The 26,367-nt window shown below is 36.3% G+C and overlaps 1 protein-coding gene across 9 annotated transcripts in view; it reads left to right on the forward strand.

Annotated features, from left to right (window-relative positions):
• PTPRT (protein tyrosine phosphatase receptor type T) overlaps positions 1–26,367 on the forward strand; it is a 1,291,476-nt gene that overhangs the window by 917,074 nt on the left and 348,035 nt on the right. For all 9 annotated transcript variants that reach the window (XM_051979271.1, XM_051979273.1, XM_051979274.1 and 6 more), the window contains exon 9: positions 10,106–10,215. In XM_051979271.1, the coding sequence (XP_051835231.1) occupies positions 10,106–10,215 (110 nt within the window). The remainder of the gene's footprint in view (positions 1–10,105; positions 10,216–26,367) is intronic.

Genomic DNA, 26,367 nt, shown 5'->3' on the forward strand with positions numbered 1-26,367 from the left:
CTACCAATTCTAATGGTAAAGCTGGCCAGTAGTATCAGTAGGCTGTGAACTATATATTCAATTCAACTGATCAAACAGTACTTTAGTGTTCACTCTGCAAGGTAAGAGAAATTGTAGCACTGTGGATAGAGAGCTGGCCTAAGAGCTGGAAAGCCCCGGGTCCTACCTCTGATATGCATTGGCTGGACTTCTCTGCAAGTCACTTTAACCTCTTATTACTCCCAGTGAACTCTCCAGGACTATATATTGCATATATATTGAGAAGTTTCCTTACTAGGAGATTCCTATACTGATAAAATCACAAATCTGGACCAAAGAAAGAAATATACAAGGCAGATCTCTGGTTATTAAGGGTATAACATGATCACTCCCCTCAAGGAGGTAGCTTTCTATTTCTATTCTCTTTTACTGAGAAACAATTGGGATACGTCAAAATGAGCAATTTTCATCCCTTTCAAAAGCTTCATATAGACCAATACAATTCCCCAATTACATATTTTTCTTGTTTTCCTGATGACTTGGTGTGTACAGCAGAAGCGCTTACATGTTCTTTGAAGAGGTATTACTGTTGGTTTTTCTGAAGTTTTATGATCACTACTATCATTATAGTTTGAGAGGAGAGGGAATGAAAAAAAGACAAGGGCAGAGGGGGTAAGGCATGATATTGCTCTGAATGGAAGTCCCATTTAGATGGAGACCATCTAATGTATGTAGTGTTCTAAGCACTGAGAACAAATCATATGCATCTCGAGGCTCAGTTGCCTCATCTGGAAAATGAAGATTGGACAGCCTCTACAATTCCTTCCCTTTTAGAAAATAAACTTCATGAAAACAGGAATGGTTGTGTTTTTGTGTTTGCTCCCCCAATCCAGGTATGGTGCCTGAAGTAGAGTATGAGCTTAATGAACATTTATTGGTCAATTAATTGATTAAAGGAAAGGCCAATCTTCATATCACCATTGTTTTAAGTATCTCATTTCTTAAACCATGTTTAGATGGAAAACTTCAGTCAGTTCAACAAGCATTTAACATGTGGAGCTATTGTAGGCAAAGAGCAAAAGGATCTGGACCTCATATCTCCATGAAATAACAGGTTGATAGATACCACTGCTTATAAGCACCCCAAATTCATCTTGTCCAACACAAAATTCACATAAAACCATCCCTCCTCCCAATTTTTCTATGATTTATGTTGGTTGCATTTCTACCTTCTGAATTAAGTATGCAAACTTAAAATCTCTAAATTGTCTTTGATTCCTCCCTCTCTCACCTTCTATATGCTTTCTATGATCAAATTTTTTTTTAAAGATTTGATATATTTCCTTTTTTAATTAATTTTTTTTCAAAACATATATAGCCTTATACAACACTAAGCATTTAATAAATGTTTTTGGATTGATTTGAATTCTTTTTTGTGCAAAATGATACTAATTCCTGAGATTATTAAACATGGAAGGAATTCCAGAGAAGACAACTGTAAGTTTCTTTTCCATAAGAGAATCCAGCAGAATTATTTATTGAACTGGGCTACCATTTTTATAGTCCCTGGAAAGAAATGCTCTGCGGGGAGATAAAACAATTACCTATCTCACTGAAATGATGGATTTTCTTTGTGAGCTCCACTTCTGATGGGATTTGTTTTCCATGTAGTTTACAGAATTAGGAATCGTATCTATGGTCATGATAATCTGCTCTGTGATGGCAGAAATGACGCTATGTCCATATTACTTCATCTGGGAAATCTTAATCATCACCGAAGGTAGAGAATGTATTTTTTCCATGTCACTCTAAGAAACACTTCACTTATTCAGAAGTCATTTGGTGAGAAAGCTCAGCCATATAGAGTACAGAAAAGAACCAGAAAGGAAGCAAAAAAAAAAAAAAAAAGAAAGAAAGAAAGACCTCTGGGCACTCATAATTGATATTAGAAAATCATGCATAAAAGTTCATGCCTGTTACTTAGAAGAAAGGGCCTCATTCAGAGCTTACTTTACTTTGTAAACAAGACTATTTAAATCTGGTTTCCCAGTTCATGGAACATTAAAAGCAGTGAATTATAATAAGGAGGCACATTGACAAGCAGTGACACATGACAAGTAACACCCTCACACGGATGAAAGGGACACAAAAACTAAAAAATAGACCTAATGAACTCAGTCAGTCTAAGGCAGTTTAGTATGAAATTGAATAGTCCCCAAGGCAGCTATGCTGTGCTATAGGTACAGCAAAGGCTTGAAGTCAGGAAGACCTGAATTCAATCCAACTGCAGACATTTCCTGGATATGTGACACTGGGCAAGTCTGCCTCAGTTTCCTCATCTGTAAAACGAATTGAAGAAGAAACTGGCAAACTGCTCCAGTATCTTTGCCAAGAAAACCCAAAAATTGGTCGCCAAGAATCAAACAAAACTGAAAAAAGATTAAACCACAAACAGTCCCCACACATCTCAATGATCATAGAACCAATGAATCTTCAGGTTAGACAGGACTGTAGAAAGAAACTGACTAGCAATATCTTCCACAATATCCCCCAAAACTTGAATACTTACTTTGTTGCCTCTAAAAGCATCACTGTTTCATAGACCCCTAGAGTCTTTAAGCTTTAAGAGACCTTAGAAGTCCTCAAGTGCAGTTCTCTTATATTGCAGCAGGGTAAACTGAAACCTGGGAAAGTGATGTAGCTTGCTCAAAGGCACATGGACAGTGAGTGGCAGGACTGGGGTTTGAACTCAGGTTATCTTCTAGAACTCCTCTTGCTTTTCCAGGCTGTCTCAGGATCCAATTATACATTTTTTTTTAAATAGGGCTCTTAGATAACAGTTTTAGAGATGGCAGGGACTTTTCAGGTCATCTAGAACAAAGAGAGTAAACCCACAGCCCAGTATATTCCAGAGTGCTGATGAATCATATTAAAATGTAATTAGGAAAAATTTAACAAAATAAATGAAAAAATACATTAGCATTTAATGTGTAGCTTTCTAAGTCAAGCTTTCTAAGATCCTTATTTGTGGATTCATGTTTCTATATGAATTTGACATCACTGATCTAGTTTAACCCCTTTATTCACAGATAAGGAATCTGAGGCCCAATAAGATAAAATGATTTGTCTAGAATCACAAAGGAGTTAAGAACACAGGTATTAAGTCAGAGTTAAAATTAAGTCAGAGTAAAAAAAGAAAAAGTTAAAATACTAATCAGTGCCTTTAGGATATAGTATAGTTTAGTAGACAGAATATTGACCCTGGATTCAGATTTCACTTTAAAGACTCATTAATTATTAACTCTGAGACTTTGGGCAAATAATTTAATGTTTTTAAACTTCAATTTCCTCGATTTTGATTTAAGTCTGGATCCTAGAAGAGACAACTTCTAAGGACCATTCTAATTCTAAATCTATTACTCTATGTTAAGAGAGGCAAATATAATATCATTTGAGGGGAGAAAACCCTTTTTAAATTTTTTTTAATTGTTCTATTATCTAAAAAAAAAAAAAAAAAAAGACAGAGGATTAAATTCCCACAATTGCAAATTAATGAAGTGCTGTCTTAAAAGCCTAAATCTTGATTTAGGATACTGGATTTTACTTTTGGTTATCAATCATTATCTTTCAGAACTGTTTTCAATGAACCTCATTTTAATCAAACTGGTGCTGACCTGTTCTTAAACAACAAAAAGGTGAGCAGCCTAGGAAATACAGTGCCTGCTCTGATGACTGTCACACTGTAAACAGAATTTTAAAAAGCAGGATCCTGCCCTTTGTAACACTTTGTCCTTCTCTATATTGAAATAAACCTTTCCTTGAAATTGTCTCATAGCTTTAAAGCTTAACTAAACATCTGGTTTAATTGTAGAGAATTTGCAAGAAACCACAGACAGGAAGCACAGTTAAAATTAGCAATTTCAGGGCACTTTTTTTAAAAAGGAAAAAGAATAAAATTATAAAGCAATTAACCTTTGTTGTAGAACTCTGTCAGAGAAATAGAAAGGCCCAGACTGTTGGATAGAAGAAACAAATTCATGGGGAGAAAAAACATGGATTCATTAATGAATTGTTAAGAAGAGGGAAGCAAGTGACATACTTTTAGAAGATAAGGCAAAAAGCAATTTTTTTTTCTTCCAAGAAATCTTTCCATACTTTTTTTTTTTAGTAATTTTTGAGCTGTGTTTGAATTTTTATTATTGTCTTTATTGTCTGAGTTCTCATTCCCAAGACTAAGCTAGCCCTTTGGACACTCTCTCTCAATACTGAGAATACACACATATGAAATGTTTTGAACCCATTTCAAGTCACTCAATAAATGTGTCTTAAATAACTACTACTTACAGAGCTATTAAGTACACATTCCAAGCATTATTGTTACCTGGGATAAGTGGAATCACAGAGTAATCAAAATGGAAGGAAGTCCAAAGACCATTTAGACCAATCTTTATTTGGGGAAAAAGTCTTCCCCAAAACACACTTAGTAAGTAATTATCCAATCTTTGTTTAAAGACATTTGATGAGATAGAGCCTCCTATCTTCAACATAGCCCATTCCACTTTAGGTTAAAGCTGATTGTAAGAAAGTTTCTCTTTATATCAAGTTTACATTTTGCTCAATTGCAAATGTCTTCACCCTTCTGAGACCAAACAGATTATTCTAAGTAATTCATCATCCATATGTTAGTCTTTCATATAGGTTAGTGAAATGGATTGAGTGCTGGATCTCAAGTCAAGTCAAGGCTCAAATCGAGCCTCAGACACTTATATGGGGATAAATGAAGATAATTGTAATCTTTACTTCCTGAAGTGGTTGAGAGGATCAAATAGGTTAATGATTGTAAAATGCTTAGCACAGTGCCTGGCACTCAGTAGTTGCCAAATAAATGTTAATTAATATTGTCCTTAAATATTGATAGATATTTGGTCTATATTTGAAGATAGATCTTTTGATTCCTTTGGGCTTTGTCTACAGGCTAAACATACCTGATTCTTTTACCTGTTTGATCATCTTGGTTGCTTTCCTCTAGATGCTCTCTACCTTGAATGTGACATCCAAAACCAGTCCTCAATACTCCAGTGGAGTCTGACCAGTTATATCAGTTCTGTCATCTCCTCTTTTGTAAAAGTTATAGTATTCCAAATGACCTGAGATCACATTAACTTTTTAAAGTTGAAGTATCCTATTATTAACTCACATTGAGGTTATGGTTCATTGAAGATCCCAGATCTCTTACAGATAAACTGACTAGTTGCCATATCCCTACCTTATATTGGGGGAGTCAGTTTCTTAAATACTCTAAATGTAAGATTTTATATACTTTTCCCCTCAATTTTATTAGTTTTGATCAAATGCTCTAGTCTAATGAGATCTTTTTATATTCAGAATCATTTGATGTGTTAGCTGGCTGTCTTAGCTTGGGGACATCTGAAGGACTGGTAAGAAGTCTATCTTCACCTTTGTTCAAGTTGTAGATTAAAAAAAGGAAAAAAAGAACAATACAGGACTAAGCACACAGATCACCTCCTTTGCATCAGTTTTATTATTTATCATGTGGAAAAATATAAAAAGTAATTGGTTAAGCAAGAAAAACCTAGGATATCATCTTGAAGGGTGACAGACCCCAGCCACCAGTCCCATTGTTAGGGAAAGTGATAGTAAAGGAAGGGTAGGAATAGGCAACTCTGAAGACTTTAAGGAGGCTACTGCTTATCAGTAAATAAGATAGGCAAAATTCACCTGATGTTTTTTGAGGGGTAGGAAGAGAGGAAATTTCCTACTTACTAATTATTCTTACTAACTGTCCTCAAAGATTTTATAGCTTGCTGGAGATATATCTTTCCTAGATTAAGTATAATGAAAGATAATTTATAAGTAAGACAAAGGAAAGATTCAGAGGGGACTAGGAAAATTTAAGACAGGAGATCACTTTCAGTTGGAGAAATCAGTGAATGAGGCATAGAGGAGGATGTAGTATTTTTAAGGAAGAAAATAAAAAAATAAAAAAATAAAACCAGGCAGAGATGAGGAAGGAGAAAAGCTAACTAGACATAAGGAATGTTTGAGTTCATATAGATAAAACAAGGAAAGATAGAATGAAATGAGGGACTGGCCACTTTGATTAGAACATAAAGAAGTTGAAGGTGAGTGGATTGAATAAAATAAGGTTGGAAGATTTGATTGGAGCCAAATTATAAGTGCGCATAAATTTCAGGCCAAAGAAACTGTGCTGTATCTCATCTATTAATGGCATCTTAATACTACAACAGCAAAACATTTTTGAGCTTTCCTTAATATAAGAATATCCATTATATATAGATATAGATATATTTACTACTGTACATATTATTTAAAGGATGGCTTAAAGATGAAATAATACATTTAATATGTTTTAACTATTAGCAGTATAAAATCTGTTTGCTCCTATTAAAATACTATTAGTAAAATATTTTGAAATTCTTGGTCTGGTATTTTGTGATACAAGGATTCCAAAGAGTTCAGTTTCTTTCAATATCTGTTTTTAATGGTTGTCATAAGTGAATATGATACCTCACAAAGATATGTAGCTCCAAATTGAAGAAATGTATTATTGACTGCATTTGCTCAATAACTTATTTTCCACTCTCATCTACCAATTATGTAAAGATTTTCATTGAAATTTGAGTAGCAAAATGTCCACCTTCCCCAGTTATAGGGGTTAGGGAACAGTTTCTGTGTGTCAGATCCCAGGTTTGGAAGGTAATTATTAGAGTGGGAAGAAGCAGCATTAATAAGGCAGGCGGCAAGCTGTCTAGCTATGTATTGGTATCTTAGAGCAGGATTCCTTATTCATTTGCTTCCAAACCATCAAGTGGCTTTGAGGCTGGATCTTGGGAATAGGGCTGAAGATCTTAGAGTGGTCTGTGCTTGGCTGCTTGAACCTGAAACTTACTGGAAATACCTTTCCTCTTTCACTTGGAATTTCAACTTTAACTTGTTTTATTTTATTTTTTTTTTTTGGGGGGGGAAGCAATAGAAAGGGAAGAGCCTGGCAAGAAGCACAGAGTTCATGCTGCTCACTGGCAGGACACAAATCAGGGAACATACAGAGTTATTGTTAAATATTTTCCAATTGTTTTTTAATTTGCTTCCAATAGTAAATTTGATACTTCTGGTACATGACAGGTGATAGAATAAGGTAGAGTGGAGATGATACAAGAAATATTGTGGATATTGAATAAACAAGTCTTGGTAACTGCTTACCTTTAAGATTTTGATCTTGGTAACTTGGTCTTAATACTTATCACAGTGCCTGTCATAGAATAGGTGCTTAATAAATGCTCATTGACATGACTTGATCTGAACAACAGGAATAATAATGTTAATAAGAGATGGAGAAGATTTAAGTTTGAGGAAATGATCACAAAGCTGTTTTCTTAGGAAAATCTATTAAATTTAACAGAAGTTTCAGGTACAGATATGTACTGTAGTTCATGGCAGGAATAAATCAAGAATTTATTGCAGGGAAAATTCTGAAGTTTTGGGCCAAAAGGGAGCTTGAACCAAGAGGCACACTCTTCCAGGTCTCACCAAGAAGTAAATTAGAAACAATTTTTTGAAGGATCAGTCCTTAGGAAAGGCAGGATGATACTGCAGGAAAAAGGTCACTAGATTTCTTGCTAAAAGCCATTATATTCCCAAATTATGTGACTTTAGGCAATTCCCATACCCTCTCTTCCAATTCTAACTTCTGGGGTTTATTGGCTCCTCCAGATCTTGCATTCTGTGTCCTAAGGCCCAATGCAAGTGGATCATTCTGTATTCTAAGCAATCTTCGACTAATAGCCTTCTATGTTTTAGGGTACCTTCCAGCTCCAAACCTTTAAAGGACAATCCCAGAAATATCCTCTGATCTCCCATGCTCCCTTTGAAATCAATCCCCTGAAAATTCTCGTAGACTTTTGCAATTGGCAGTAGGCCCTGTAAATAAAACTGAATCCCCAAATGACAATCTGAGCATTCTTTGAGATAAATCATATTTATTTTTAAAAAGAATATGCACAATGGCTCTCGTCAACAATGAGATGATTTAGGCCAATTCCAGTGGTCTTGTGATGAAGAACACCATCTACAGCCATAGAGAGGACTGTGGTAACTGAATGTGGACCACAATGTAGTATTTTCTCTCTTTTTGTTGCTTTTTGCTTATGTTTTGTTTTTTTTTCATTTTTTTCCTTTTTGATATGATTTTTATGCAATATGATATTTTTGGAAATATGTATAGAAGAATTGCACATGTTTAACATATATTAGATAACTTGCCTTCTAGGAGAGGGTGTGAAGGTAAGGAAGGGAAAAATTTAGAATACAAGGTTTTAAGGGTGAATGTTGAAAATTATCCATGTATATAATTTGAAAATAAAAAGCTTTAATTAAAAAAGAAAAAAGGATATGCACAAAATATAATAAACATAGAATACTTTGGGGATATGGCTGAGTTTCATCCAAACATGAATTCTAAGTAAAAAAGCTTTTTAGTAATTGAGAATTCTTCACTTAGCACCTCCCCTTTCATTTCCCAGTATTGAATCAGTTGCTAAATTAATTCTATCTCCACAGTATCTCCTATGCTATCCTTTTTTGTCCTATCCTTCAATCACCAATCTGATTCAGACTTTCAACACCTTGAACCCAGACTAATCTAGTGGTTCCCTCACTGGTTTGCAGGCTGACAATGTCACTCCTCTGTTCAAAAACTTTCAATTGCTCCCTATTGTTTACAAGATAAAATACAAAGAAAAAGCCTTGACTCAGTAAGTATGGCCATAAATTTTCTTCTTGATATGTAAAACCTATCTTTAAAATGCTGCTCAAGCTTTAAGTTGGAGATTGAGTTGGAGGAGATTTTGATATTTAATAGGATTCCTGTATTCACCCTTCTCATAGCAATAGAAGTGTTTGACATGGCAATATGCCCCTGCCCCCCAATCACACATAGATAGCCTGAAGGATTTAATTAGATTGAAATTCTGGTGAAGAAGAATGTATCTCACCAGAATCTCAATACCAGAAACCCAATCTAGAAGCTTTGAGACACATGACACTATGGCATACTTTGAAGAAGTATTCTCTGATGGAAAGAACTTTGGTAGATTTGGAGTCAGAAAACTAGAGGACAGAGGGGAAGGCATGGATATTGGCTGTGATCCTTGCCATTTATCCTCCTCCCTGGTCCTTACTTTCCTTCCCTGTTAAATGAGAGGTAGTAGATTAAATGATTTCTTGTTCTTCCAGTTCTAAATCACGAGAATCTGTGATAGCAGATAAATCTAAGCCAATCTGAAGAAGGGGGAGGAAGGGGAAGGAGGAATGTCATTTTGTGAGCTGTTTCCTACATGGAAAAAGGAGACAGAACCCTGGAGCTTAAATCTCTATTTCTTCATGCAGCCTACTCTCTGTAAAATGTCCCCTATGTCTGATGGTACACAAATGGAGTCAGGATTACTTTTGAATGTTCCAGGGTTAACTTGATGCCAGTGTCTGTTCTGTGTCCCCTAGCCAAAGAAAACAAAATTGTAGATCCAGAAATTAAAGGAACCCTTTATCTTATATCTGAAGGAACCAGGGTGCAGAGAATTGAAGTAACTTACCAAAATGTCACATAAGTAACATCAGAAGTGGAATTTGAATTCAGATTTTCTGAGTATTGGAGCCAGTGCCCTTTCCATTGTGCCACACTGACTACCTTCTTTCACACTAGCTTTTCTATAAGTCCTTTATGATGTCTTGATTTATGTAGAATTTGAGACAATACTACAGTTCCTTTTCATCTGCTCTAGATCCAGTATTGTTGGTGATAGCAATGGTTCATTGTGCTCTTTGAGCCACAGAAAGTTGTCTTTCTGCTGTATTATTTGCTACTCATGTTTCTATAGTGCACTCATCACAATAGCTCAGTAAGGTTGGTATGATGAATCACTATCACTCTCATTTTACAGATGAGGGAATCACTCAGTTGACATAGAACTTGGAAACTGTACATTGGGAATTCAAATCCAGTTCACCAGGTCTAATTCTTTTACCTTCTACATTAGTACCATTTACTCCACTACTTTGCTTTGACTCCTATCTTCTCCACATTCCCTAGTTCCTGGAGCTGTTCCACTTGAATCCATCCAAGGAGGGCCCTTTGAGGAGAAGATCTATGTCCAGTGGAAACCTCCCAATGAGACCAATGGCCTGATCACACTCTATGAGGTAAGACATACTCAGGTGATAGAGTCCCTTGCCAGGTTAAATGTGATGCAAACTCATTTGAGAATCCAGATAGTATGTATTTCAAACAATCAGTGTCCAATCCTGAAAATATTCCTGTGACTACATAGAAAGAGCAAAGCTCTGAAGAACAGGTCAAGTGGAGAAACTGGCTTAGAAATACTCCCAAGTTCCTCTTTGATTGCTCAGGAGACTCAGGGGAACTCCCTCACTCCTAGGATGGCCTTCCTACTCTTGGGTCAGTCCTGAAATACCTCAACCAGTAAAAGGGGAAGGAGGCAAAGGCATCTTGTGTGGCTTAGGTGAAGGATGTTAAATCTCAACATCTGTCAAGGGATGTCTCAAAGACCAGATTTAAATAAGTAAAATTAAACAAATTAGATTTTTACAATTAGCTTCTGATGCTTATTCCCTCTGAAAATTGCCAATATTATAATTATTCTCTCCTGGATTCAAAGAGCTTATCTCAGTACAGACAGAAAGAAGTGACAAATTGGAAATAAGAAGAAATCCTCTGACTGCAATCCCACTACTGCTCCATAATAAGAAGGTGAACCAGGGTGGTAGAAGTGTCAAAGGAGAGGGGGGGTGCATATATATGTATATAAAAGATTTTACAAAAATAAAAATCTAAATGATTTGACGATGTATTGGATGCTTAGTAGGGGTGAGAGTTAGTGAGGCAGGAGGAGAAGTTGAGTTGTGTCATTTTCGATCCTGGAAGAATGACAGTATCCTCAAACTAATACAAAAAAATTAGGAAGAGCAGAGAATTGGAGGGAAAAGATAATGAGTTCAGTTTTGAACAAGAAGAGAGTGATAGTCTCAAAGGCTGCAGAGAGGTCAAGAAGAATGAAGGCTTTTTTTAAGATCATTAGATTTGACAATTGGCAATTTAGATCATTGGTAACTTTGGAGAAAGCAGTTTCAGTTGAATGATGAGGTGGGAAGTTGAACTTTAGAGAATTTAGAAGAGAGTGAGAGGCAAGGGAGTTAAAGTATCAGTTATAAATCAGCCTTCTCAAGTCTAGCCATAATATAGGAGAGAAATATAGGGCAGTGCCTAGTAAGGATAGACAGAAAAAAATGAGATTTTTTTTTTTGAGGATGGGGGAGACATGAACATGCTTGTAGGAATCAGGGAAGCAAACAGCAAATAAACAGAAGAGATTGACGATCAGTGAGAGTGAGAATGATAGAGGAGGCAATCTACTGAAGAAGATGGGTTAGAATATGATCAGTTGGAGGAGTGAAGGAGATGGTGGCAGAAAGCATCTGAGGAAAATGAGATGAGGAAGAGAGGAAAAGAGGAAACTCTCAACAAATATCTTCATTTTTTTTTTCAATGAAATATAAGGCAAGGGGCCCAGCTGAAAGGATGAGGAGAAAAGAAAACCATGAGCGATTTGATAAAGGAACAGAAAGTTTGGAAAAGCCAAAAAGTGGAATAGTAAGTCAATTAGAGAAGTATAAAAGAATCACATTGCTGCAGTAAGGGTCCGACTGAGATCGTTTAAATAAAATCTAATGAAATGCTGATTGAGTGTTTATGACATGTTAAGGAAGATACAGATATAAATAAGAAATATCCCATGCCCTCAAGAAGTTTGTAATCCAGGATGCTAAAATAAGATGAATATACAAATAAATATAGCATAAGCCAAACTAGAGTATGTCAAGTACATTTAAAAAGGCACAAACAAAATACTGTAAGATATCCAAGGAAGGAAAATTCATTTCCAGCTGTGGGGGTAGGGGTGATAGAGAGCTTCATTCTCCTTTGAAGAACTGCATTTAAATAGGACCTAGAATTATGGAGTAGTGGGGTTTCAACAAGCAGAAATGGGAAGGCAGGGAAGGGAGGACATCCTAGGCATGAGTAATGGAGAAAACAATGGCATAAAGGCAGGAGAACCTATTTCTGTGGAACAGTGAGGAAGCCAGTCTGAATAGAGCACAGATTAAGTACAAGAAAGGAAATAGTGTGAGAAGAATCTTGTTCCTAGCTGAGAATGAGCTAGCACTAATTTGCTGAAATTTGACTCTTACCTGGGTAAAAAATTTTCTGCAGTGAGAGAAAAACTTACAAAGGAGCTGGTGTTATAAGTCTAACATTTTCAAACCAGACATGAGGTCTGTCAGTCTCCTGAGCACAGATTGTCAGTGTCTGAAAGGTGTAGAGGGATTAATGCAGCAACTTCGCACATCTGGAAGCTTGATATTCTAAAAAGGCTTTGCTTGCAAGTGAATTTGGCTTGGTCACTGCAACTTGGCCCCAAGGCAATGTCTGCCCATTATGAAGCTGCTATCCCATATGTTATGGTTTATGTTCTGCTTTGCACTCAGTTTCCCTGAGCCAGCAGTATACAATTGGAAGTTTTTGTAATCTAAAATATAGTAATCTTCATGGCACGCTGGATAATCCATTTGACGTGGAGTCGAGAAAACCAGAATTCAAATTCTAGACCTGCGATTTTCCTGATGTAGGGAATTTTCATATAAAAAGATTTTGTACCAATCTTTTGCACCTCTCTTTGCAACCTATATTTTTAGAGTTACCCGACCACTAAGAAATTTAATTACTTGCTCCAGGTCACCCTACCATTCTGTCAGAAGAAGCATTTGTACTCATATTTTCCTGGTTTTGAAATCAAATCTTTATGATACCATGTCACCTTTCATATATTGTAGGAAGGTAAATTAATTGGATAACTATGATGATATTGACAGAAAAAAATGAGACAATTACTAAAGACAGTAAGAGCTTATGCAAGAAGCTAAAGATCTTGAGAACACAGGTGGTAGGTTTTTTTGTTGTTGTTGTTTTGTTTTGTACTGAGGCAATTGGGGTTAAGTGACTTGCCCAGGGTCACACAGCTAGAAAGTGTTGAGTGTCTAAGACCAGATTTGAACTCAGATCCTCCTGAAGTGAGAGCTGGTGCTCTATCCACTGCACTACCTACTTGCCCCTTTTGTTTTATTTTATCACTGATGCTGACTAAAGACAAAAGCTCCAGAAGAAAAAAACAGACTTAGGAAATGAACAGCCAGTTAAGAGGATGATTTTTGAGAACAGGATTTAGACTTTTGAATCAAGGCATAAAATATATGAGAATATCATGCTCCTGGCCGGAGATGGAATGCATCTACCAAAAGCTAATAAAAATGTATTTGTTTGTTGTCTAGTCAGATCTTATGAAAAGAGCCTTTTAACTAAAAAAGAAAGAGAAGTGGAAAAGTATCAACAGTTTAGAAAGAAGAATAACAGGAGAGACACGTGGAAATAACACACAAAAAATCAAAGACATACATAAGCAAAAAAGTCTTTTAAAAGACTAATTAATGACCTTTGAAATTTTTACCAAAAAAATGCATAGAGATTGGGTAACAAAGTAAATGAACGATCCTAAAGGAAGATGGCAACTTTGATCTTACATATATCATTGAGGCTTAATGGGATAGATAAAAGTGAGGTATATAGTAGCACTATATATGAAGAAGATATAGCAATTTGAAGAAGTCCAAGAAGTTGGCCAGGAAAATATGATCAAGAAAATAAATGGAAGGCAAAAACAAAAGCAACATTGTCATTGTAGTATACTAGAAATCACTGGATGCAGCTAGAATATAGAGTATCAGAACTGCCGTTAGGAAAACCTGAATTTAAATCTATCTTTAGTAACTTACTAGCTGTGTGATTATGGACAAGTTTCTTAATCTATTTGCCTTAGTTCCTCATCTATAAAATAAGGTGGAAGGAAATGGCAAATTACTCTACTGTCTCTGGCAAGAAAACCCTAAATGGGGTTGGACACAACTAAAAAATAACTGAACAATATAATAAAAAAGCCTATGATTTTCTTTTGAAAAAAATGAAGAGATATTGGTCAGATGGCAGTGCTATTAGGTAGATTAAGAAATAGTTTATTATACCTACCCAAAGAATAGTCATCAGTGGTTTGACTTATCCTTAAAAGAAAGTTTCTAGTAGAATTGCCTAATTAATTATGACATACTTTTCAGTTTTTCAGATAACACACATATAAATCAAGTTAAGTTGCAATTATTAACCAATTACTATGTGCCTAGAATCTGGAGAGGAATAAAAGATTAAGTATGGCTCACCTAAACCTTTCCTTAAAATGGAAGTTCCAGAAGGAACTGACTGGTTGGAAGAAGAGAACTGGAGAAAGAGACTATAAGAATCTTCCAGGGTGAAAAGACTGCTACTGTGGGGAAAGAATTTCAGAGTATCAAGAGCAGTACCTAGAAAGGAAATAAGAAAAAGATAAATAAAACATTGTATCATATAATCCTCAAAATGTATGAAAAAATGGATCACAAAGCTGAATGTAACAAGATGAAATTTTACAGTGTTTAATGTAAAAACTTATCCTTGGGTTCAAAAAATCATCTTCATAAGTACAACATGAGAGATGCATGGCTGAAAAGTAGTTTATTTGAAAAAAAATCTTTAGGTTTTGTGAACTTAATGTTAAAATATCTTTGAATAAAGATGATTATGTGGTATGCAGTGGTGAACAGGAACTATGGGATCATCATATTTCAAAGGATTGTTCTCTATATGTCAGTAGCTGATAAATGTTTTATTGAACTTATCTGGGAGGAACCATTGAAAGAGCCAAAAGATTAATAAGGAAATAAATACAGAAGTCATGTGATAGAAAGAAAATTATCTGACAACATCTCTAATGAGGTTCTTATGGACAAGATATATAATTGAAAGTGCAGTTAAGGTAGATTTGGAGCTGATTAAATTACTGAAGCAAAAAAAAAATACATACATATATATATGGGGAAAATATTACAAATATGTAGAAATGCAAAATGAATTTTCATTTTAGCCATATTCCACATTTCTCCAAAAAGAAATAAAAAAACTACACACACACACATATATGTGAATAGATTAAGATCAACTTAGAAAGAGGTCTCTACTGCAGTGCCAGAGAGATCTCTCCTGTACTTTGTGCTATTTATCATTATCATCAATAACTTCAATGAAAGTATAAATTATATATTTACCAAGTTTACACATTTTATTACACATGATTATGGAAGAGATAACCAATACATCTATCACAAAGACAGGGTTCAGAAAATTCATGACAGCCTAGAACAATGAGCCTGATATAATATGAAACATAATTGGGACAAAGGTAAGATACTACACATATTTCAAAATATCAGCCGCACTAATACAAGATAGTAGAGACAAAGTTCAAATGAAAATTATTTGGTTTTTAGTAAATTTACAAGCTCTGTTTGAATCAATATTATAATATATTGAGTACAGTTTTTTTTTCTTTTTGGGAAAATGTGGAATATGGCTAAGATGAAAATTAATTTTGCATGTCTACATATTTGTAGTATCTCTCCCCTCCCCCCTTATCAATAGAAGAAGAGTTACCAGGATCATGAGAGGACTGTAGACAAGTATAAGGATCTATGCTCACTTAGCCTTTGCTGTTATAGGAGAATAAAGGGCTAGACCCTAGGAAGTTTAACAAAAGAAACAGGGAATTTAAGCTTAAGAAGAAAAGACTTAGAGGAAATCTTAAGTATTTGTGAGGTGAACTTGGGAAATAGAAGTTTGACTTGATCTACTTCACTCCAAAGGGCAAAACTATCAGTCATGGGTAGAAGTGGCAAACAGGTAGCTTTCAGCTCAGCATAAAGATAAACTTCCTACCAATTAGAGCTTTCTAAAAGTGGAAGGGTATGCCTTGGGAGATAGCAGAGTCTGGCAGGAGCTGAAGGTGTCAGAGAGGATGTGAAAAGGTGTGGAACTTTTGTGTGGGGTGGGGGTGGGGTTATCCAATGGAGTTGATGGGTTTACTATCCCCAAAGCTCCCTAACAGCCTTTCAAAGTTGCCTTAAGGAAGTGTCTGGTTGGGGAGCTGCAGAGTCTGTCTTGAGAAGGGGTTGGGGCGGGGGATGACATACATTCCATGTTTAAAGAACAAGTGATGAGCCTAACTAGAGAGATCCGATAGGGCGAAACGTGGCCTAAGATTACGGTCAGGCTGGAGCCAGATTTTGGAGGGTCTTGGACCGTAATGATATAGAATTTCTGATTCAGTATTGAGACAGTGAAAGCAGTAACATGAGCAGGGAGGCAATTCCCTATGTATATGGCAGAAAAGCATAGTAGCCATAATCCAGGGAAATAGAGAGGTTTTACTGAGGAAGATTGGAAAAGGGGGGAGGGCAGGAGAGAATTAATCTTATATCAGGATGATCTTTCCAAGTGTGTGCAGGAGTCAGTGGATAACCCTATGAGTTCCAAGGGAAGCTGACAAGCCATGGATGAGTACCCCCTAGGTACTGAGCCTTCATCTGAGAATCAGTGATCTAGAGCAGGTCCCTTGTGGCTATTTAGTTCAAGTTATTTCAAAAATAAGTAAATGGAGGCCCAGAAATTGACCTGATCAAAGTCGTACATGGAGTATCTGGGGAGGGGCTAACTCCATCCCGCCTCCAGAGTCACATCTCTGCCCTCAAGTAATTGTTTATAATGAAGCTATATGAAGTTCCCCTGAGATCTGAACTTAGATAGCTATAAGTATACCATGGAGGGACCTGAAAGCTGCAAAATGAGGGAGTAGATAGATTCCTGGATTTGGAGTCAGAGAGTATTGGTTTGAACCTTGATCTTTGATATTTGGGGCAAGTCACTTAATCTCTCCGATCTTCATTTTTGCTTGGCAATTAAATGATACAGGGGATGAAGTGCTAATGTTCTCCAACAGTCTGGGTGACCACTTATTGGTGATGTTTAGAGGAGATTCACACACTAGGGAGGCTGGAGCCAGGTGATATCTGAGATCCTTTTCAACTCTGAGATTGTCAGTTGTTTTTCTTTTTTTTTTTAATCATCAGAGTCTGCGTCTATAGCACATAGGAAAAAGTATACATCCTTACTTTAGGAAAGGAAAGGAACAAAAAGTCAATTGCTTACCCCTCCAGAAGATTAACTTTGAACATAAATCTGTATTTTGTTAACCAAAAGAATAGCCATTGGATGAATGGTGGACTTGATATTTTTTATTATTCTATTAATTGCTTGTGTGGAAATGCTTTGAAAACTGCAATGTGCTTTCCAAAAGCAAGAAAAAAATAAATAATATTAGCCTTTCATTTAGATAGAAATGTATATAATTTTATAAACTGGGAAGACTACTCATCACAAAAAAGTAAATCTAAATCTAAAATTTGTATATATGCACATATATATAAGGTAAATAAAAAATAATAGGGGGGTAGGACAGAACAGTAAGAGCTGGGGAATGGAAATTCAAGAAGGCCTCATGCAGTAGTTATCACCAAAGTCATTGAAGGGAACTGGAACTTTTTTTTTTTTAGCTGAGGCAGTTGGGATTAAGTGACTTGCCCAGGGTCACACAGATAGGAAGTGTTAAGTATCTGAGACCATATTTGAACTCCGGTCCTCCTGATTTCAGGGCTGGTGCTCTATCCACTGCACCACCCAGCTGTCCCTGGAACTAGAACTTCTAAGAGTTAGGGATGAGGCAATTCATTATGTATGTGGGAGAAAAGTAGTGTAGCCATGATTCAGGGAGACTAGAGAGGTTTTATTGAGGAATCTTGGAAAAAAGTGAAATAAGAAAGAAGAGAATCAATCCTATATGAGAGTGAGTTTTCCAATTGTGTGCTGGAGATGCATTCTTGGAATGGGTAGCAACCTGAGGAAAGGTAGAGAGGAGAGAGACCTAAGGTTATGCACTAAGAATAGCAAGCAAGCTTATTTAGTAGCAACAAAGGGGATTGTAATAAAGTGATATGTAATGTAATAAGCCCTGAGAGGGAGGCTGTAGTCAGATTGTGAAAGACTTAGTAGGAGAGAATTATTGGTCACTAAAGCTTGGAGGTATCATTAGAATCACTTATTTCATCTTGCTCATTATGGAGATATGTAAACCTTAGACCACAGATGTGATTATTATCCCCATTTTACAGATTAAGGATAAGAAAAACATGTGTTTACATGATATCACTTGATGGCCTCTAGAAATGGCTTCTCACATTTAATAAAGCCTAAAATTCCACAAAATTTTTAAAGAGCTACATATATACACATACATATACTCTCATACACATATGTGTATATATAATATATGCATGCAGTTAATGCATATGTATATGGGTATACACATAAACACACGTATGTATGTGTGGTGTATATGTATTTGTACAGTACATACATGTATATGAATGCACACGTGTGTGTACATAGATAAATACATATGTAAATATTTTTGTTCCAGCAAAAGCAATGCCAAAAGAGAGCTTTTATCAACTTTGCAACTTTGCTGCCCATTCCTCAAACAACCCAAGAATGAAATATTATTGACATTATTAGGAAGATCAAATCACTGTAAAGTGAAGTGTGTGCTAATGTAGTGGAATGAGCCTGTCCCAGAGTGCTTAGCATGCCCTGTTTTATTGCTACTTGTGTTCAAGATGAGTTCAAATTGATTCCCTCCCCCCAGTGTTCCTTGTCAATTATCATGGGCTGACAGGCATATACTTCCCAATCTGACAATGCAAGACCCTCCAGGGAGAAGATTTACAGAGCACTAGTCAGTACAAATACAGAATGGGGGAGATGTAGTTTAACAGCAGCTCACATGAAGGAGACAGAAGCTTTAGTAAACTCACTCAGAGTCAACAGGGTTGTGGGACAACCAGAAAAACTAATGAGAAAGAGGGAGAGGGTGAAAGGTAAAAGGAAAGAGAGTGATAAAAGTAAATAATTCCCTGAGTTTTTATTTATCATAGATAATATTACATTATTTTGGCTCATACAGTATCACCAAAGAAAGAAAGGTACTAAAAAGAAGATTAATGAACAAATGAATAAATGAATGAAAATGTGATTCACTTTACTAAATGATTAGAAGGCAAGATTAGCCTTTTGCCTGAATGTCTCCAAAGAACTGAACTTCTACCAAGTTAGAGAAGAGACAGAAAAGTATATTTTAATTCAACAAAAGGGAAAACTTTCCTATCAATTATAGGTTCTTTACTTGTTTTAATAAATTATTATTTTGATTTTTCAAATAAGTATTTTTGTAATTCTGTCCCTGTTACTATTCCCCTTCTCATTATCAAATGAGTTAATGTTTATAAAGCACCAAGCACAGTGCCTATAACAGAGTAGTACTTAATGAATGCCTGTTTCCTTTCTTTCAAGGAGCAAATTAAAAAAAAAAAATTCCTTAATCCCTGGCTATGTAGTTCAGAATAAGAACAAAGGAATTAGAGGTTAATCAAGGCCCTAGGGATCTGATGATCTAACCCCTCCCTTATTTTACAGAGAAGGAAACTAAGGCTAAGAAGAGGGCAGTAACTTGCCTAAACCACAGAACTAATAATTAGCAAAATTGGGATTTGAACCCAGGTTTTTGGGTTCCAGATTCAGTGTTCCTTCTCTTCTCTTCATTCCTGAAATAGACTATTGGAAAGAGTACTGAGCTCTCTGTTAGTAGAAATGCCACGTTTGAGATTGGATGAACACTCATTTAGGGATATTGAAAAGAAGTTTCTTGCAGAAGGCAGAAGGATGGGTAAGATAAATCCTTTGTTTTATTTAAATCCTACAAATGTATACCTCTCCAAGGTGTTGATGACGAGTAGAATGAACGTTCTTATAGATGCAGCTAGGTGGTACAATAGATAGAATGTTGGTCCTGGAGTTAGGAAGATCTGACTTCAAACTGGAATTTAGATACTTCCTAATGTGTGATCTTGGGCAGGGCATTTAATCACTGTCTATCTCAGCTCTCCCATCTATAAAATTGAAGATAGGAATAGTACCCACCTCCCAGGGTTATTATAAGTATTCAATTTGTAAAATGCTTATAGTATTTGGCACATGGTAGGTATTTAAATTCTTCTATTTCCTCCTCCTCCTTTCCATTTGTAGTTCTGGCTAAATGAAAGATACTTGGCCCTGGGAGTCACTGGGATCAACTAAAATTATGATTTTTTTTCCTCTGCAAAATCTTACAAAGCTTAAAATGCAGATTGACTGAAGTGCTTTTTGTGATATTCAAACTGGAAATGAGGTTCCCACACATGTTATTAAGGTTGTGGTGTTTTCCCTTTCTCTGATTTAGGGACACAAGCAAAACTCTAACTCACCATGTAATGCAGACCATCAAAATTGCAGATGGCACTTCAGAGCCTGATTAGGGTCAATATGGGAAACCAACCACAAATCAGTTATCTAAAACTCTGTGGCATAATCATTTGGCAACAAACATTTAACAGTTCATGAAAAACAATAATCAATATATGTTTCAATGCAATTAGCTGTTCTGTTTCTCTGTCCCCAAATCTCATGGCTCAGGGTGCAGGAATTCAGCCAGCAGTATTTACCTGAGGAACTGGGTTAACAGGGAGTAAGCATATTTAAAATTCAGGCATGTGAATGTACCCAGTGAGCTTTTCTGTTTAGCAGTCAGAATCGCTAAGTTCCTAATTACGACGTATAAATGTGAACAGCTTAAACAGAATGAGAAGGCCCTAATGAGCCAGGGAATGGGTGCCTTGATCATGCTGGAGAGTTGATTGACATTTCTCCTGCAAGCTATTCTCAGAGCTTGGTATTCGGTGTTAAATAAAACACAGCCACATCTGAAATAAAGCTCGGGCTACATAGTTCTTGCTTGCAAGATATATTTTAAAAATACAATGGATTTGAAACTTGTCAATATTTTCTTGGATGCAGATGGTTGGACTCAGACTGGGAAAATGCACAGATCCCAAGAGTCAGGATACAATCCCAATATGCCCTGAGTGGGACAGGAACACTTGCTTTGAGGAGAATGGAAGATTGCAGCATTAGAAATGAGGGTAGTAAATGTTAAAACATTAATGAAGAGAGAATGGGAAAGAACTATCTACTCTGATGAAGAATTTTTTAAAAATTACAAATTAGCACATGCCTCAGCTCTTCAGGAAATGAGAAGGAAAGAAAAGCTATGATTTAAACTGGGTAAATTGGGTATGTTTTACTTCTCTTATTATTTAGCAGAGAAACTAAGGGAATTTGGGGTACATGAGGAACTCAGAGCATGGTGACTTTGTTTGTATATTTTGTTTTGATACAATACATATTCTGAGGTAAGCAGTCACAATCTATTACAAAGTGCATCCCTCCCCAGAAGAAAAAAAAGAATTTAGAGATTATGAAAAAGGAAGGACTTGTTCTCTCACTCTGACAGTACAGCACTAACATCAACAATTCAATTTGCTTATTGTTCTGTTGTTTCTTCCTATTGACTTCATTTCCATTACAATAGTTATCATGGCTATTATTCTTTTGCCTCTTTTTTTTTTTTTCATTTTGCATTGCTACACAGAAGTCAATTAGTCAACTGATCTGCAAACATTTATTTAGTAACTACCATGTTATATCTACTAGTCTCTGTGTTAGGCTCTGGGATTACAAAGAGAGTGTCAAATCATCCCTGTTTGCGTGAAGTTTCTAATGGAGGAGGGTGGGCAGCATTATACATAAATATAGACAATATATTTGCAAGACAGGAGAATGGGAATAGCAGTTATGAGCATCATTTGTGCAAAAGTTGATGCTTAAACTGAGGCCTGGAGGAAATTAGAGATTCCAAAAGGGAGTGATGAAGAGGTGATGCAGACAAGGTGTGGAAGGTAGACCAAACATAGTTAGATTCCACTAAGGAAATTCACTTGGGCAAGTGTGTGGAAGATGGGGTGGGCTGAGACTTGAGGAAAGGAAACCAAATAAGAGACTCTTCAAGCCTTTTGGTGCTTCCCTGAATTCTTCCCATTTGTTGTTCTTTATGGCACAGCAATTTTATGCACATGTTTAAATATTCTAATGGTAAGAGTAACTACGACAAAGAATAAATAAGAATACTATGCAGGAAAATTTATTTAGGGATTAAAAAGGAAATAAAACCGTGGCAAAATTCATAGATAATAATCTTTTCTGCCCCAAGTAATGGACAGAGACAGTACCAAGTTTGGAGTCAAGAAAACTTGGATTCATATCCAACATCTGATGAACTGGATGCTTATGATTGAGATTCAAAACTCCCTTTTTTTATGGCCCTAGGCAAATTATTCAACTTCCCTGGATTCTGAGTTTCTCATCTGTAAAATCTGGAGAGTAAACTGAATGCCCTTTGAGACTTCCAGCCCTTGGTATGTGAACTTATGATCCAAAGACTCCTGGCTAATTTCATGTAGCTTGACTACCCAGCTAATCCCAAACCTTGCAGACAGCAATTATTTCTATGTAGCTTATCCCAATAGTGGCTGGTTCAATATTTGTCAAAAAAAATTTTACTAATTGATTAGATCAGTATTCTGAAATAGATAAACAAGAAATTTCATAGCCATGTTGCAAACTAATAATATAAAATGTAAATAAGCAAATACATTTAATGTCTGAAGGTGAAAAAAGAAATTCTTTGTAAATCTTAAGGTGCACTGTCATCATGAATTGCTGGCAACATCATTATTGAAACAATAACACTGTAAAAGTTTGTTTTCTTATGGCATCTTTGGTTTGTTCTTTCAGTCTTTTGCAAATATAATCTCATCAATCTTCAAACTATTCCTCTAAGTAAATGTAAGCTGCATAACCATTTGTGTGTATATGTGTGTATGTGTGTTGTTATTTAATAGTAATGCAGTGGATATGAGTCTGGCATTATTACTACATTAAAATGACCCCTTTTCTTCCACTGGTCCTGAGTCCTAGTTGCCTCATTGACAATGCATTGATGATTGCTGATTACTGAAAGATGATTAATGATTAGTTCACATCATAAACCTTGGGTCTGGCCCTTAAAAGGGTACACACAAGAAGAGGCACAAAGCCAGTAGGGTTGTCAAGAAATGCCTAGCAACATGGACTATATGCAAACATGAACTTGATTTTCTGGAAGGAGCCTGACATATTTGCTGAGTCTTTACAAGAAACCATAAGTCTCTCCAGGACAAGAGAAACCAGAACTAATGGAGGCAGAAAGAGAACCAGTTTTCTAGGCCATATTGGGATTGATTGGAATTCAAGCTAGAACTAGTTAAATAACAATGGTAAAATGTTGGATGAACTGGTGGTTAAAGCTGAAGAATTCTCTGGCAAGAGCTGGGAAGCAGTGGGGGAGGGGAAGTAGGGCTACAATGTAGAAATTTAAGCAAAATAACACCTTGTTATTTTTATTTATTTTATTTTATTTTTTTGCTGAGGCAATTAGGGTTAAGTGACTTACCCAGGGTCACACAGCTAGGGTGTCTTAAATGTCTGAGACCAGATTTGAACTCAGGTCCTCCTGACTGCAGGGCTGGAGCTCTATCCATTGTACCAACTAACTGCCCCTAGACCTTGTTATTCACTGGCACTATAGGTTATATGGACTATTTAGATCTGAAGAGTGGTTGATTATCTGTCAGACCTTAGTTCTTTTCTTTTTTTTTAAACAATGAAGAAATTGAGGGCTTTATTATAAATCTGAAGATGTGTGTAGATCAAAGTACAGAACTTGTCACTTAGGAAGTGCCATATAAATGTTGGTATTTGTTATTATTATTAATATCATTGTGTTTCTGGAGAAGACAAAGATCCGTTGGAGAGGAAAAGGAAATTATTTACATATGCAGATACATGCAAATAATTTGCTTTTGTGTCAGTAAATGAAATCTGACCAATACTTAGTTTCACATTAGCCTAAGTCCTCTTTGCTTTGGTAATACTGAGTTTTAGATGTGAGACAAATTGTGGTATTCTCAGAGAAATCCTGGATGACAGCATAAGCCAAAGAAAGTGTAATTATTGAAAAGTCTTAGAACTGACCTGCCAGTTCATGAGGCCCAGAACTGAGGTTCAGCATACTCAGACTTTCTCCTACAAAGGGAATTTCACTCAGAATTGTATAGACTAGCAATCCCTCATGGTGAACCCTAGATCCCAATTGAACATATGCTCTTCTAGACCAGGACTTCTTAAACTTTTTCCACTCATGACTCCTTTTCACTTGAGAAATTTTTACATGACCCTGAGTATATAGGTATAAAATAGGTGTACAACTCAGACTTTTACTGGTGATAAATCCTAATTCAGTTATAAAACTCCAATCTGGTCCAGTCTATCTAGAGCATTGGATCTCAAAGTATAGTCTGGGGTCTTCACAACCTTTCAGGGATCCATAAGATAAAACGTTTTCATAATATTAAGATGTTTTCATTTCTAAATTTAATTTCTAAATATGGATAGATATAATCTTTAAACAAAAGATCTGAGTCAGGGATGATCACTAATTTTATAAATGAGTTCTGAGGTCAAAAGATGAGCCCTGTTCTAGGCAACTAGTACTACTATGGGTGAACACTTCTTGTAAGAGAAAAGAACTCAAGATTGATAAAGCATTGACTTCTCCCATACCAAGTGGAAAAGCATAGTCCACATTCCTCACAATACCAGTCAAAGGCAGCATTTGCTTTTGTGCTCTTCTATGGACATTCTGTGCTTTTCTGCTCCTCAATTCTAACTCTAGCATAGTCTAGAACCTATTGAATTGGTTCAAGATTAACCATCTAGTCTGGAATAAGAAAGACCTGAGTTAAAAGGGGGTCTCAGACAATTCCTGACCTGCTGAACCTGGATAAGTTACTTGACTGTTTACCTCAGTTCCTTCATCTGTAAAATGGGAATAATGAGCTAATTATTATAAAGCATTAAGCACAATGCCTTGCACATATTAATTGCTCTACAAATGTTAACTATCATCATCATCATCATGATTAAAGAACTTCAATTTTTCTACTGCTATTAGTTCACATTCCATCAACTTCTAGCTGTCTTAGTGGCCCCTACCTCTGTAGCTGCCTCTGTTTGCTGCCAGCCAGGAGACGCAGTTCCTCCTCTCACAAAAGACTTCCTAGTTTCCTAGAGAAGCTTTATAGGTATATCTACCATCAGGGGGCCAAGTTCATATTTTTAGATTATCTCTCTTCTCTCTGCATTTCTCTGCAGCTCTCCAAAATGTAGTCTGTTCTGTTTCTGTCTGTCTCTCTCTCCCTGCCTTCTTACCTTTAAAGGCCCAGCTCAGCAGGATGAATTAGGACAAATCAATCATCAGCCATCAGATGAATCAGAGGATAAGTCCTGGAGCTGGAAAGGGCTGAGGGACCATTTGGCCAAAGCCTCTCATTTTTCATTTTTTTAAAAAAGGGAATATTAAGAAACTTAACCAACTTTATACCAGTTTTAAGCAACAGAATTAGCAGTTGATACCAGACTCTCTGACTCCAGAAACAATGTTTTCCCTATTATGGCAAAGCCTCCTTCAGAAACCAATCTTCATCAGTGTTTTTGAATGAAGCAGTAAGAATAAGGCAAGAAACATCATATTAATGCCAGAATAATGGGTCACTTCCTGGGGATGTGGGGAGAGGGATGGAGAAGAACCTCAGGATAACATCTGAAAACTCTCACAACAGCAGAAGCAACATATAAAAATTGCCACACAACATGGCTTGCTCTGAGTCTAAACAACAAAAACAAACAACAAAAACAGGCGGCATTACCTGGCTCTAGGAAAAGAAATTTCTGGCTCCTATCCCATTTCTCAGATCCTGGCAGCCTATTTCCCCTCAAAAAAAAAAAAAAAACTTGAGAAATGATGCTCTCCCCATGCAGATGCTACCCAGAGATCCTTCCAGCCGACAGAGAGATTGACAGGTGTTCTAGGACCTCTGTATTACACCAAGGTAAGCAGGATGATGGATGGCTCTCATAGACTGAGTAAGAGAGGGAGCTCTGTATAAATGCATGTAAGTTATACTTGTATAAGAGGCCCCATTATAGCTGTCTGTCACCCACTTGTGAATATCAGGAACCTAATATATTTGCCTTAGGGTGGTTTTTTTCCCTATTACAACACAGGTGCTTTTTGATGTAGCCAGACATTATGACAATGAGAATCAACAGATGTATGGTGCTTTTTTTCTTATCAAAAGTACAGCAAATAATGTCCCTGTGGTAATAAATAGTTTTTACAATAAACATTAATCATTCATTTCAGCAGCAGAAAAATG

The sequence above is a fragment of the Antechinus flavipes genome, chromosome 2 (assembly GCF_016432865.1).
Source record: "Antechinus flavipes isolate AdamAnt ecotype Samford, QLD, Australia chromosome 2, AdamAnt_v2, whole genome shotgun sequence".
In the NCBI taxonomy this organism is placed as follows: Eukaryota; Metazoa; Chordata; class Mammalia; order Dasyuromorphia; family Dasyuridae; genus Antechinus; species Antechinus flavipes.